This window comes from Phalaenopsis equestris, unplaced genomic scaffold (assembly GCF_001263595.1).
Source record: "Phalaenopsis equestris unplaced genomic scaffold, ASM126359v1 Scaffold000002, whole genome shotgun sequence".
Lineage (NCBI taxonomy): Eukaryota > Viridiplantae > Streptophyta > Magnoliopsida > Asparagales > Orchidaceae > Phalaenopsis > Phalaenopsis equestris.
The window spans coordinates 18,799,527-18,813,851 of NW_018164444.1; the positions used below are offsets into that span (position 1 = coordinate 18,799,527).

At 37.7% G+C, this 14,325-nt stretch overlaps 1 protein-coding gene across 1 annotated transcript in view; it reads left to right on the forward strand.

Moving 5' to 3' along the window:
- Positions 1–14,325, forward strand: part of LOC110025615 (ATP-dependent DNA helicase RecQ-like) — a 91,964-nt gene that overhangs the window by 33,094 nt on the left and 44,545 nt on the right. Inside the window, 5 exon segments of the mRNA XM_020726195.1 lie at positions 7,253–7,460; positions 13,371–13,456; positions 13,630–13,861; positions 13,947–14,067; positions 14,290–14,324. Coding sequence (XP_020581854.1) covers positions 7,253–7,460; positions 13,371–13,456; positions 13,630–13,861; positions 13,947–14,067; positions 14,290–14,324 — 682 coding nt within the window.

Consider the following 14,325-nt stretch of genomic DNA (forward strand, 5'->3'; position numbering starts at 1 on the left):
CCTTCCATGGGATCTTGTTCTTCCACGATTTCTTTCCCTTTTGAAGAAGAAAGACTCCTGGTACTGAATTTAAGCAGTGAGGGCAATCCCTCTTTTTCTTGCTCTTGAACTGTACCCATCAGTGGATTTTCATATTCTATATTAATATCCTCAAATTTCATGTCAAAATCAATTATCCCTCCTTGTGGTATGTCTTCTTCGTTGAAAGCAAAGTTCAGACCATCTTTGAAAGCAAAGATCAGTCGTGGTCCTGACATCTTCTCCTAAAATTATCGGGGAGACATCAGTGGGCTGAAATTGTTTGTGAACCAGAACTTGTAGTATCTGCTCATCTGGTAGCTCATTATCGAGAGGGGACCCAACTTGAAGTGGGTGTGGGTGTGCTGCAAGGAAATCTGCTAAAATCTGTTCCTTGATAGCCCGAAGGGGAACAAAAGTTATATCGAATTGCAATAATATCATTGACCATCTTGCCAAACGTCCAGAGAGTGTTGGTCATTGACCACCTTGCTAAACGTATCGGGTCATTTGATCGGGTCATCAAATATTGCAACGGATTAACTTTCGAAATATGGGTGACCCTATGAGAAAGCATGTAATGCCTAAGCTTATGGGCGGCTAAAATCAAAGCCAGACAATGCTTCTCAATAGGAGGATATTTTACCTCCGTCGGTATTAGACGTCGACTCAAATAGTAGAGTGTGTTTTCCTTACCCTCGTCATTAACCTGAGCTAACAGGGCTCTGAGAGAGTCGTCTAAGGCCGCAATATAAAGTATCAATGGTCTTTCCGGGATAGGGGTTGCCAAAACAGGAGGTGTCATTAAGTATTTCTTAACGTCCTCGAAAGCCCGCTGACATTTTTCTTCCCATACGAATTTAGCGTCCTTTTTAATTAATGCTGAGAAAGGCCGACACCTACCTGAGAGATTAGAAATAAAGCGTTTTAAGTATGTCAATTTTCCTTAGAAGGAATGTAGTTGTTTCAAGGTTTTGGGAGGAGGCTTTTTCAGGATAGTTTTAATCTTATCTGAATCAATCTCGATTCCCCGATAACAAACAACGAATCCTAAAAATTTCTCAGAGGTAACGCCAAAGACGCATTTTAAGGTACGCATTTTAGTAACGCCGAAGACGCATTTTAAGGTATTCATCTTAAGATTATATTGTCGTAATCGTTCAAACACGATCCTCAAATCATACCTCTAATCTATTCGCTGCTTGCTTTTGACGACCAGGTCATCCACGTAACACTTCACTTGCTTGTCGATGAGGTCATCAAAAATCTTCGTCAGAGTTTGTTGATAAGTTGCTCCAGCGTTCTTCAACTCGAACAACATCATTGTATAGCAGAAAATTCCAATGGGCGTCCTGAAAGCTGTAAGTGCTGCGTCATCTGGAGCCATCTTGATCTTATTATAACCCGACGATCCATCCATAAAAGAGAAAATTTCATGTGTTGATGCAATGTCCACCATTAACTCTGATATCAATAGTGAAAATTTATCTTTTGGGCACGCTTTATTTAAATCTCTAAATTCAACACATACTCGAATTTGTCCATTCTTCTTCTTAACCGACACGTCGTTGGCTAGCCATGTGGGGTATTGCTCCTCCCGCACGAAGTTAGCGTCTATCAACTTCTTCACCTTGGCGATGAGTTATTGCTCTATTTCGAGGCGTATTCTCCTGGGAGCTTGTTTTACTGGGGTCATACTCTTGTCCATTCCCAACTTATGAACTGCGACTTCTGAGAATAGTCCCGACATTTCATCATAGGTCCAAGCGAAGCAATGCTTATATTCTAACAATAACTTGATCAAATTCCTAGCATCTTCTTTGCTGAGCAGGGAACTTATGAAGGTAGGCCGGGGTTGCTCCTTAGTCTCGAGGTTAACTTCCTTTAATTCATCAACTGTTGACTTAATTTCTCCTCGAACTCTGGTGGAGCATCCTCTATTGGAGAGCCATCAAAGTCATTTTCCACTTCGAGGCAATCCTCTTCTAACTCACTAGTAATAACCATGCAAATTCTGAATCATCGACTGATCCTACCGTACCAAATCCGAGACCCTCTTTTGAATTGAGAGTTCGACCTTTAACATTCCATAATTTCTCAAAGAGTCGTAATTTATCCTTTGGCATTTGTTTCGTTACATATCCCTGTCGAATTAATTTTTGTACACAAGGAGAAAAGTAACCAAATGGTAATTCCATTAATTCATTAGAATCATTCTCTTCCAAATTTACATGATTTTCCAAAGTAGGAGAAGGAGAAGCACGATAAAACTTGATCGGTTTGGAATCAACACTCTGGACTTCCTTGACCCCTAAACTCTCAATCTTTTGAGGGAGAATCAGAGTAGGAGTCATGACATGCACGTAGTGATTGATCCGATCATACATCGACTCATATTCACTTTTCTCCACGTCTTCCAAGGAAATTTCAAACTGTGGCTTCTTCTGCTTTATCATCATCGCTTCTTTATCCGACTTTTCTTCGTCAGAACTTTCTTCCACCTCAATGCTGATGGTCGGCTTAGTCCATTCAACAATCGTGTTGGTTCTCCCTTGCCCACGTTTGAAGTTCTGCAGAAAACAAACAAATAAGACTTCAGCCCAATCCTTCACATCTAAAGGACTCTCTACTACCTCAGAGTACATGATTGTATGGCTGACCCCCACCCGTACCATCCCCGAATCACCAGACTCCATCAACAATCAGATGAAACACTTAATTAAGCTGCTTGGATCTAGTCATGTCTCCTTTGACTTGTCGATTTTCCATGTTCATCAAGGAAACATTTCTAGGGCATTCACTACTTTTATTTCTTCTAGTCATGGATTATTAATTCAGGTGCCACAGACTATATGATCGGGTTTTCACAAGTCTTCTCGACATATTCCGTGCTTTGGGAGAGATACTATTAAAATTGTCGACTACTTCTGTAGTTCCATTGCGGATAAGGGGTCTGTTATTTTAATAGCCGGTCTGACTCTAGGATCGTGTTACATGTTCCTTTACTGAAGTGTAAACTCTTGTCAGTCAATAACTTGACATATGAACTTGATTGTGTTGCTCATTTTTCTCTTGATGTTTGTCTTTCAGGATTTTCTTTTGGGGGGATGATTGAAATTGCTAAACGGGTAGTCAAACAACACTTCTTCTAAGAAAATAACATTGATAACGCGGACACTCAATCCCATTAATGTAGTATTTCCCGGTTCACTGAATGCCCTATTACGCTTCTACATTGTCATTTGGGTCATCTTAGTTTTCATTATTTAAAACAATTGTATCTTTTGATGTTTACTAATAAAAATTTATCCAATTTTAAATGTGAGGTTTGTTATTAAGCTAAACATCAACGTATGCCATATTCACCCATCCTAACACTTCTTCCTCTCTTTTTCACTGATTCATTGTGACTTAATGGTATTTTATAGAACTTCAAGCTACACAAATAAAAGTTGGTTCCTTACATTGATTGATGACTACATTCGAATGACTGAGTCTATATACTAAAAGATAAATCTGAAGTGGTAGTCATCTTAAAAAATTTCACTCATTTATTTAACCCAATTCAAAAACTCGATTCAACTTCTTCAGACCTAAAATGACCCTGAATTTTTTAGTTTTATATTGGGAGAATTTTTGGTAAGAGCATTCTCCATCATAGCTCTTGTACGGATACTTAACAAAATGGGGTAGCCGAGAGGAACAACTGATACTTTTTTGATGTTGTTCGTTCTATTATGTTTCAATCTAATGTCTTGAAACATTTTTGGAATGAAGTCATCCTTATCGCAACATATCTCATCAATAGTCCCCACAAAAATCCACAACTTTCAGTCTTCGTTAACAGTCTTGTTGTTGTGTTTTTCCTACGAATAGATTCTTCTCTAGTTTAGACCCCAAAATATTTGGGTGCACGACCTTTGTTCAGATCACATCCTCAACTCGTAGTAAATTTCATCCCTAGTCAATAAAATGTGTTTTTCTCGGATATTCGACCACTCAAAAAGGCTATTGGGGCTTTGATTTTACCACCAACAAACTCTATGTGAGTGCTCGTCTCTTTTTTTGAAATTGTCCCCTACTTCCCTAATACTGCCTCAAGTGAAGAGGAGCTAGATTTTATGGACACTGTTCCTTTTCTAACTCCGTTGGATATTTCACCTACTCCTACATTCAATGTTTTCGAAGAAACTTCTATTCCACTAGATCTGCCACCAACCAAACCAACATCTCCTCCATCCACTCTAAACAGCGTACCAAACCCTCGATTGAAACTTGTCACAATGCTCCTACTCTTGAGTTCACTGCCTCGCTGCACGTCTTGGAATTTGCTCCGACCGACATCCCTTGAACGACACTCTCTCAACTTGTGTGGACTCCTGCTCTGAATGAGGGGGTAAATTTTTCCATTAAGGTACGCAATTAGACATGCTCTATTTAATCCATTAAAAAATACATCTCATTCCACAACTTATCACCGACCTGCAAAGTATTGTCACTTGACGAATCGTTTTCTTCCATCCATTATTTAGGCAGCATTGGTGGACCCTTTTTGGAAGGCAGCAATAGTGGATGAGATGAATGCCATTTCGCGAAACCATACGTGGGAAATTGATCTTCCTCGAGGAACGAAAACAACGGGTTGTCTGTGGATTTTCAGTACCAAATTTAATTCCGATGGATCCTTTGAATGCAACAAAATATGTTTGGTCACCACATGTTATTCAAAAAACTATGGAGTTGAGTATGAGGAGATGTTTGCTCTGATAGTTGAACTGAGTACCATTCGAGTTCTGTTATCTTGTCTCGTGAATCTGGATTGGCCCTTACTCCAGCTGGATGTCAAGAATGTTTTTCTTAACGACGATCTCGCAGAGGAGGTGTACATGGGCCCATCGGGTTTTGACTTAACCTCTTCGCATGGACAAGTGTGCTGACCGTGAAAATCCATTTATGGATTGAAACGATCTCCTTTGGCCTGGCTAGGCAAGTTTACACGAGTTGTTGTGGGCCATGGTTTCTCTCAGTCATAATTTGATCAAACAATGTTCTTTCGCCAGTCATCCGAAGACCGAATTGCCATCCTCATCGTCTGTGTTGATGACATCATACTCACCGGTGATGATCGATCGACTTTAGAATCTCTCAAAAAACACCTTAGCTGCATCTTTTGAGATGGAGGACTTTTGTTCTCTTCGATATTTCCTAGGTATAAAAGTGGCTCGGTCCTCTCGGGGCATTAGCATTTCTAAGCTCAAATATGTGACAAGTTTACTGACTGAGACAAAGCTACTTTTTTGCAAACCGATATCTGCTTCAATGGATCCCAATGAGAAGTTGGCGTATGTTCCCAATACAGTTCCGGTGTATAAGACACACTACCAACGTCTAGTGGGGAAACTCATTTAACTAGCCCATACATGCCCAGGCATTTGCCATGCCTTTGGTATTGTCAGTCAGTTCATGCATGATTCCTACAAACACCACCTCACCATTCTACATCGTATTCTCCACTACTTGAAAGACACATTGGGCTCAGGTTTATTGTTTTCTCGTCACATATTTGGCTCTATTGCAGCTTAGACGAACTCCAATGGGTCAACTCATCTATGATCGTCAATCTACCTCAGGTTATTGCGCATTCGTGTGGGGAAATCTTGTCACATGGAAAAGTAAAAAAATTCTTGGTTGCTCGTAGCAGTGTAGAAGCCGAGTTTTGGTCTATATTCCTATGTGTATATGAAGCCCTCTGGTTGCACATCATGGTCCACGAGTTATGTATGTCAGTCTCCGTTCCTCTGTAGTTGTTTTATGACAATAAAGTCATCATCAACATTGCTCATAATCCGGTTCAACTTGATCGTACCAAGCATGTGGAGAGTGAACGTCATTTTATCAAGGAGAAGTTTGATTACGGGGAAATTTGTGTTCTATTCGTTTCTTCCTCTGGCCAACTAGTAGTATTCTCACGAAGAATCTTCCTCGGTCGTTGTTTGACTAGTTCAAATCCAAGTTGAACATGATTGACATCTATGTTTCAACTTGAGAGAGAGTGGTTATTAACATTGATTTATTTTCTTTTCCTATATTTTCTATTATATAATTTTTTTCATGCATTATGTCTTTCCTATTTTATGTATTTCCTATTTATATGTCTTTGTTATTTTATATATTTCCTATTTGTATGTCTTTCTTATTTTATATATTTTCTATGTTGCAGTCATGTAATTTATATTTATACCTTCCCTTTCATATCACTAAAATTATTCTGCTATATTCCCAAATTCTATAAATCCATTATATCTCAATGTTCAAAAAAAAAAAAAAAAAAATCCAACTCCCTACTCGTTGAATGGGTCAAAGTAATAAGAAAACAAGCAAATAAAGATAGCATCAAAAGGTCCAAATGCGAAATGTTTTATGAAACAAATCTTTCTTAAAACAATATCTTCATGATTTATTATTACAAAATTAAAATATAATTAATGTTTGCTATTTCTTAATGATTTTGTGCGTCAATGGGTCTAAATACATAGACCAACTGCTGAGTCAAGTCAGATGGGCTGAGATTCTGCAGGTTTTCTTACAGTCGTTATTCTTTCTTTCCAATGGGTGTACAAGTTCGCATTGTATGTTACATGCACATATGATTCAAGCTAATAATGTTTTCAAGCGTGAAGATAAGGTGATTACAGGTGACACGTGCGCACATGCCAAGCGAAAGTAAATATTCTATGAAGGAGCATTCCAGACTGTAGTGCAATTGAGTATTAAGTAGCTTGTGTAAAGGGGGCAGTATGCTGGGTCCACTTGAAGTTCAGCCCAAGCCTTATATGGGCTGGACATCTGCAGGTGTCTGAAACCACTGATCATGTCCAATTAAGTTAGCCTATCTTTTTAATCTTCTTGGCTTTTGATTGGTCCTAGTTGGCTCATGTTGGGCTTCTTCTTATGTTATTAGTTGAACGTAAAATCCTTTTAATTCATAATTAAGGGGGCTAAAAACAGCAAGTTGATTGTTTTGTCATGTGAGAGTTTCCTCTGGGTTGGAACTTGGAAGGTGAGCATAACTTGCAAACTTTAAGATTGATTCAACTATTTTGGATCTCTTTCCACTCTTCATTTGATTATAATGTGTTTTTATTCTATTGCATTTCACGTTCTATTTGTCCCTACATTTTTTTTCCTTGCAAGCTTATCTTGCAAAGTCCTTATTATTTATCTATTCTAATAGGGTACGGAATGACATTGTTCAGTCCTTGAAAATGTCTGATCCTTATATCTCAACTGGATCATTTGATCGCAAGAACCTTTTCTATGGTGTTAAGCCGTATCATCGTTCTCAGTCATTTCTGGATGAACTTGTAAAAGAAGTCTCAAAATACAATGTTAGCGGTGGTTCGGTTATCATTTACTGTACAACAGTGAAGGACACTGAGAAGGTTGAGTTTCTTTTTCTATTCTAGAAGTCATTTTAATGCATTTATTGACTGAAAATTTTGTTAAATCTTATCATTCATCATTATTATACTTGGTTTCGACTAATTTACCTTATTCCAATTTCAGTTAATTGTAGACAGTTTTTTTCTTAAATATTTTTTTATTTTTTATTTTGATAAATGTTATCTTCATGGACTGACTGTTAATAATTTACAGATAGATGGAAGATCTTTATAAAAATATGAACTTGCCTCAGTAAACTGGTTTAATAAAAAATATTGTAAGATTTTCTTATGTTAGCCAGCAATCGATAAAAATGTCTATTTATTTTCTTTATGGATGATTTATTTTTATTTAAACACGGTTTCTTCCAAATTGTGCTTGAAGCATAAAATACAAGAAAACTATTTTATAAACTCTATCCCAAATAATATGGATAAGGCAAATGATAATGGCGATGATGAGTAAATACAAAGGTTGAGATAGCATGCTTGATTTAGTGGTCATGAAAGTGAAACTACATATGCTAATGACTCTCTTATTGTATGAAGCTGTTAGCTTTGACTTATTAGGGCTATTTCAAAATTTTGAGCAAGAATTATAGTTGGGCTTGAATCATAATTTACTGTGACATAAATGAGTACATTAAGTTGAATGTATGAATATCAAGAATTATATTATAGGATGTGAAAGGATTACTTTAGAGCGACGATGAGGCAATTATATATTGAAAATAACATAGTGTAAAATAAAATTATATGATTTATGCAGTTACGAAGGAGGGTAGAAGATGTACATATAAGATTGATAGATAAATTAATGATGGAAGGATTATGGAAAAAGTACTAGAGTAAACATTACATGATGGCTGTTTTTGTGAAGAAAATTAGGTTTGACACCCTCACGGACCACCCTACTTCAGTGAATGCAGTCTGATGATTCCATAAAGCCATCCTCAAATAGATTGAAGGTCTAATGATGGTCATGCTGATAATGAAAGCTCTAATATCAACATTCAGAGTTTGTTTTTCTATAGAAATTGATGATTTAGGTTTATTGTAATTTTGCTGATTCCTTGAGCTGTTTTATAATCCTTTTGGTTCATATTTATTTGATGATATATTGCTCAGACCTTATATTGTTCTTTTGGCCTTTTCTCAGAATCCTCTTTTTTTACGTTGGATTAGCATCATGTCAACTTTCTTTGGGATTTTCAAAAGTTCTATGACTGGTTTCCTACAATATTCTCTGTGAAGCTTCTTATGCAAGGCTAGTGATGTCCCTAGTTTTAGATTAAAGTTTTGCCAGGATATATTATCATGCAGAAGTCATGTAATTTCTTTCCTTCAATTTTGAACTTTAGATATAAATAAATATAAGATAATTGATGAAGGTTACAAATCCAATTTTGATTTTGCAATAAATTTTTTTGCTATCTTTTGGCCACATAAATTATGAGAGCAACTTTTGAGACAAACTACTGCCTTTCTTCTTTGTCAAAAAGGCGAAGAAGAGAATCTTTGTGATCGGCTTAGAAGTCTTTCTTTTAAATTCATTTTATGTTAAAGGTTATAACAAAAATCTGCTCAGTTCCTGCTAAATAGATTCCTGTATTTCGGCTCTGATTTTCTTTCTTATTCTAGCTAATCTGATGCTGTCTTGCTTTCCTGCCTTATCAGGTTTGCTTTCGTAGCATGCTTAAGCATATTTGACGATTATTAGGCATTGACAATAAATTTCAGAACATATTAGGATTGAGAATTTTTGTTGTATTACGTAGTTTTTGTAATATTTTGTTTCTGGTTTACTCAAACATTTTATTGTTTTTTCATATAGTTATCCATTGCCATTGTTTTCATGGTTTTAGTTCTTTCACAAAAAACTATTGGAATATGCATAATTATGGTTAAAGGCATCAATATGTTGCAAAAGTATCCATCTTCTGCATGAGCATTAATTGTTGGGTTGTTGTGTGGAGCTGAAGCATCCCAAGTAGGCATAATGCCTTGCTATGGGCGCTCGGTTTGACAGAGTGGTTGTCGCATATGTGCCCACTCGTGTCTGGGTAAAGAGAGGCTGGCGCATAGGCGCCCAATTTTGGGCACTGATTCAGAGGGCTTGGCTCTTAGACGCCACATCTGGGCACCTAAGTGCCCGAGGCATTTTTCTTTCAAGGTTTCTTTTTTAATTCCTATTTTGACATAAGGGGCTTCGAGTTTCTTTTGATTTTTTTGACGAGCATCTCGTTGAAGTTGATGAGTGTCGAAGACGTAGATTTCAATGATTCAATGTGATTCTTGCGTCGGATCGGAGAGGGGGGATTGTGGAGTGAGTCCTGTAAGTTTTCGTTGTGTGTGAAAAGAAAACTCGTAAAGTTTTTTGTAAAACCTTCTGAATTTCATAGTAAAAATTTCTGGTGGTGTTGCTACGTGGTTTTTTTTCCCTTCTCGGGTTTTTCCACGTAAAATTCTCGTGTGAATTTTTGGTTATTTTGATTGTGCTTTCTATTTAATTATTTGTTCTGGTATTCTCGAATTCGTGCTTTTCTGTTATTTTGCGGTGGGGTTTAGTTTCTAATTGATCATAAGCCCGATAAAGTTAGGAATTGTTCGTCGGATATTTCCTTACAAGCTGGTATCAGAGCGGGGTTCGATTCAAACGGGAGCATTGGTCGAAGAAGCAAGGTTCAAAGTGGAGAAGTCTAATGAGACAAACTTGAAGCTGAAGTATCTCAGATCAAATAATAAGTAACATGATCAGAAATTCAAGAATTTTTGTGCTACAGAGGGGGTCAGGCATGAGTTCACTGTCCCAAGGACACTGCAACGGAATAGTGTAGCTGAGCACATGAACAAAACAATCATGGAGCATGTTAAGAATATGAGGCTGCATGCAAGTTTGCCAAAACAATTTTGGGCTGAAACAGTAAATATTGCAGCTTATCTGATCAATTGTTGTCTATCAGTACCTTTGGAGGAAGGCTTACCTGAAGAAGCCTGGAGTGATAAAAATGTATTTCTATTTCACGTAAGAGTATGTAGGTGTTCTGCATATGTGCATGTTGATGAGAGTCTAGGAGCATTCTTGACTCAAAATTTATCAAGTGTACCTTCATTGGATATGACTCAGATGAATTTGGGTACAAGTTCTGGGATTATCAGAATCAGAAATTCATCAGAAGCAGGGTCCTCACATTCAAAGATGGAGATGTACAAGGATAGAGTCAGAACTAGGATAGTCCATCAACTACTTCTGAAAAATCCAGATATGTGGAGTTAGATGACACTAGTGATCATGAGGATGGAGAAAGAACAAGTGCTCAACCAGAAGGAGCACTGGAAGTTCCTCAGTCACCTGCTACAGAAGTCAGAAGATCCAACAGAGTGATACGACCCATACACAGGTATCCTCATTGTTTACACTATTCGTTACTAACTGATAGTGGTGAACTAGAGTGTTCCAAGGAGGCCACTCAAGTTGAAGGTTCAAGGGAGTGAGGGTTTCTCATGGATGAAAAAAATGGAATCTTTGGAGTCAAATCAGATTTGGATATGACTATTTTATGAAATGGCAAAAGGGCACTGCACAACAAGTGGGTCTGCAAGTTAAATGAGGAGTCATATGGTAGCAAGCGCTATAAGACAAGACTTGTTGTGAAGGGTTTCCAACAGAAGGAAAGAGGGGATTATACAGAGATCTTCCCAGTGGTGAAGAAGACGACTTTCAAGGTTGTGCTGAGTTTGGTAGCATAAGATCTACATCTGGAATAGATGGATGTAAAAATAGCTTTCTTACATGGAGATATAGAGTAGGTGCTATACATTGTGCAACCACAAGGTTACAAGGTTCCAGACAAAGAAGGTTTGGTATGTAGATTGAAGAAGAGCCTCTATGACTTGAAGCAGGCCCCAAGATAGTCGTACAGAAGGCTCGACAGGTTCATGTCAGACAATGGGTACATGAAGTGCCAGGCAGACCACTGTTGCTTCATCAAACACTTTGATAACTGTTATATCACACTTCTTTTTTTGTGGATAACATGCTGATTGCTGGGTAGATATGAAGAAAATTAGGGACTTAGAGAAATAGTTATCAAGCGAGTTTGAGATGAAGGATTTAGGTCCAATAAAAAAAAATAACCAGGATGAGAATTAGCAGGGACAGGAGTGCAGGAACACTGAAGTTGTCTCAAGTAGAGTATGTTGAAAAGATCCTGCAGATGCTCAACATGAGTGAGGCGAAACCAGTTAGCACTCCCTTAGGTTGTTACTTCAAACTATCTAAAGAAGCTATTACTAAACTTTGAACTGAGCAAGCACGGATGGAGAGAACTTTGTATGCTTCAGCAATTGGAAGTTTGATGTATACGATGATTTGTACCAGACCAGATATTACATATGCATTGGGAATGGTTAGCAGGTACATGGGCAATCCAGGCAGACATCATTGGGAGGTGGTAAAGTGATTTCTCAAGTATTTGAGGGGAATAGTCAACAAGACACTTTGTTATGGAAGTGCAGGAATCAGTCTACATTGATTTGTAGATTGAGATCTAGAAGGAGATGTGGATAGTAGGAGAAGTAAAACAGGGTATATCTTTACATTGGGGAGCTCATCGGTGAGTTGGGTTTCCAGATTGTAAAAGATCATTGCACTTTAAACTACGGGGGCTGAATATGTTGCAATTACTAAGGCTAGCAAGGAAATGATTTGACTACAAAGTTTCATAGCAGAATTAGGCAAGGAGCAGGGGATTGGAAAACTCTAGAGTAACAGTATAAGTGCAATTCATCTTGCTAAGAACGTTGCATTTCATGCCAGAATGAAACACATTCAGCTGATGTATCATTTCATTCGCTCTCTTCTTGAAGATGGACACTTTTTCCTGAGGAAGATTCACACAACTCGAAATCCTGCGGATATGTTGACGAAAGTGATGACTATTAAGAAACTGAAGCTATGTTTGCTTCAATTAGGTTTCATGGAGGTTGAGATTGGGGGTGAGTCGCATCACGGTGCGTGACCACTATACGAGATTATGAAAGAGATTTAGATGGTAGTGCAGGTGCATAGGGCTGGTGCTCGATGTAATCTTCTCCAAGTGGGAGATTGTTGGGTTGTTGTGTGGAGCCGAAGTATCCCAAGCAAGCAGAATGTCGATGCATAGGCACAGTCTATGGGCGCTCATGCGCCCATTGGGCGCGATTTGACAAATATGCGCCAGCTTGTGGGTGCATATGCCCCCACTTGTGTTTGGGTACAAAGAAGCCGTCACATAGGCATCAACCATGGGCATAGGCGCCCAATTTTGGGCATCGATACAAAGATCTTGGCTCTTAAGTGCCAAGTCTGGGCGCTCGCTTAAGCGCCCATGGTAGTTTTCTTTTGTGATTTCTTTTTTAATCTTGATTTTGATCAGTTTTTCTTAAAGAGCTCTGAGTTTCTTTCTTTGGGTTTCTTTGGGTGAGGAGTGTCGAAGAGGTGGATTGTAATGATTCGGCGTGATTCATGCGTCGGATCAGAGAGGGAAGATTGTGGAGCGAGTTCTGTAAGTTTTCTTTGTGTGTGGAGAGAAAACTTGTGTAAGCTTTTTGTAAAATCTTTTGAATTTTATAGTAGAAATTTCTGGTGATATGTCTCCATAGTGTTTCCCGTTCTCGGGTTAATTCACATAAAATTCCCGTGTGCATTTCAGGTTGCTTTGATTGTGCTTTCTATTTTTTCTTTGTTCTGACTTTTTCTAATTGGTGTGATCCTATTATTCCACAGTGTGGTTTAGTTTCTAATTGATCCTTAGTCCGGTAAAGTTGGGAATTATTCTCGGGATATTTCCTATCATTAATAATGTCGGTCCTTCAAAATTTTTCTTTCTTTGAACTTTGAAGACATTTTGTACTGGTTATGTATTTCAGATTTGCCAATTACTAAGTGACTCTGGAATAGCAGCTGAAATGTACCATGGTCAGATGGGCAGTAAAGCTCGTGAGAAGTCACACAGGTGCATTATTACCAAAGATTGTGCATGGAAACCTTTTCCATAAATATATTTTTGTTTCCAAACTTGCATGTTAGGACAGTTTTACTTTTGCCATAATTGAATCAATCTTCTACAGTGAAATTTAAACCGATAAATTACAGTTATACATTACTTATTTTGCTTGTTGATTTCAGGTCTTTTATTAGGGATGAGGTTAATGTCATGGTAGCTACAATTGCATTTGGCATGGGTATTGATAAACCAAACATTAGGTGTGTTATACACTATGGCTGCCCTAAAAGTTTGGAGTCATATTACCAAGAAAGTGGAAGGTGTGGTAGAGATGGCTTAGTTTCAGTTTGCTGGCTATATTATTCAAGAAGTGATTTTGCAAAAGCTGATTTTTATGTTGCTGATGTACGCTTGGTATGTAGTTACTTCGTGTTGTGAATCATGCTTCTGAATAACTGTAAATTTAGCATTTTTGTGGATTTTTGCTTCTTTTATGTAGGAAAAACAACGCAAAGCTATCGTGGAGTCCCTTATGGCAGCTGAAAAATACTGCTTGCTAGTTTCATGCCGTAGGCAGTTTTTGTTACAGTATTTTGGTGAAAGGAGGGATAGTAATTGCGGTAAGTTATTTTCAGCTAGGTTTGATATTACCTTTTTTACAATGTGTTTGTGTAGATTTTCTTGATATAAATCTCTTCTTGCTGGTTTCTGTGATCATTTTGATCATCATGGCAGTTTCTAAGTAAATTTTTCTTTGCTATTTTCTTTGAAATGTAATGTATTTTTTCTTATTCTTACCAATAATTTGTTTTTGATAAGTTCTGTTAATATTTGAGCTGCAGGTAACTGTGATAATTGCACTATGGATAAAAGGGAAA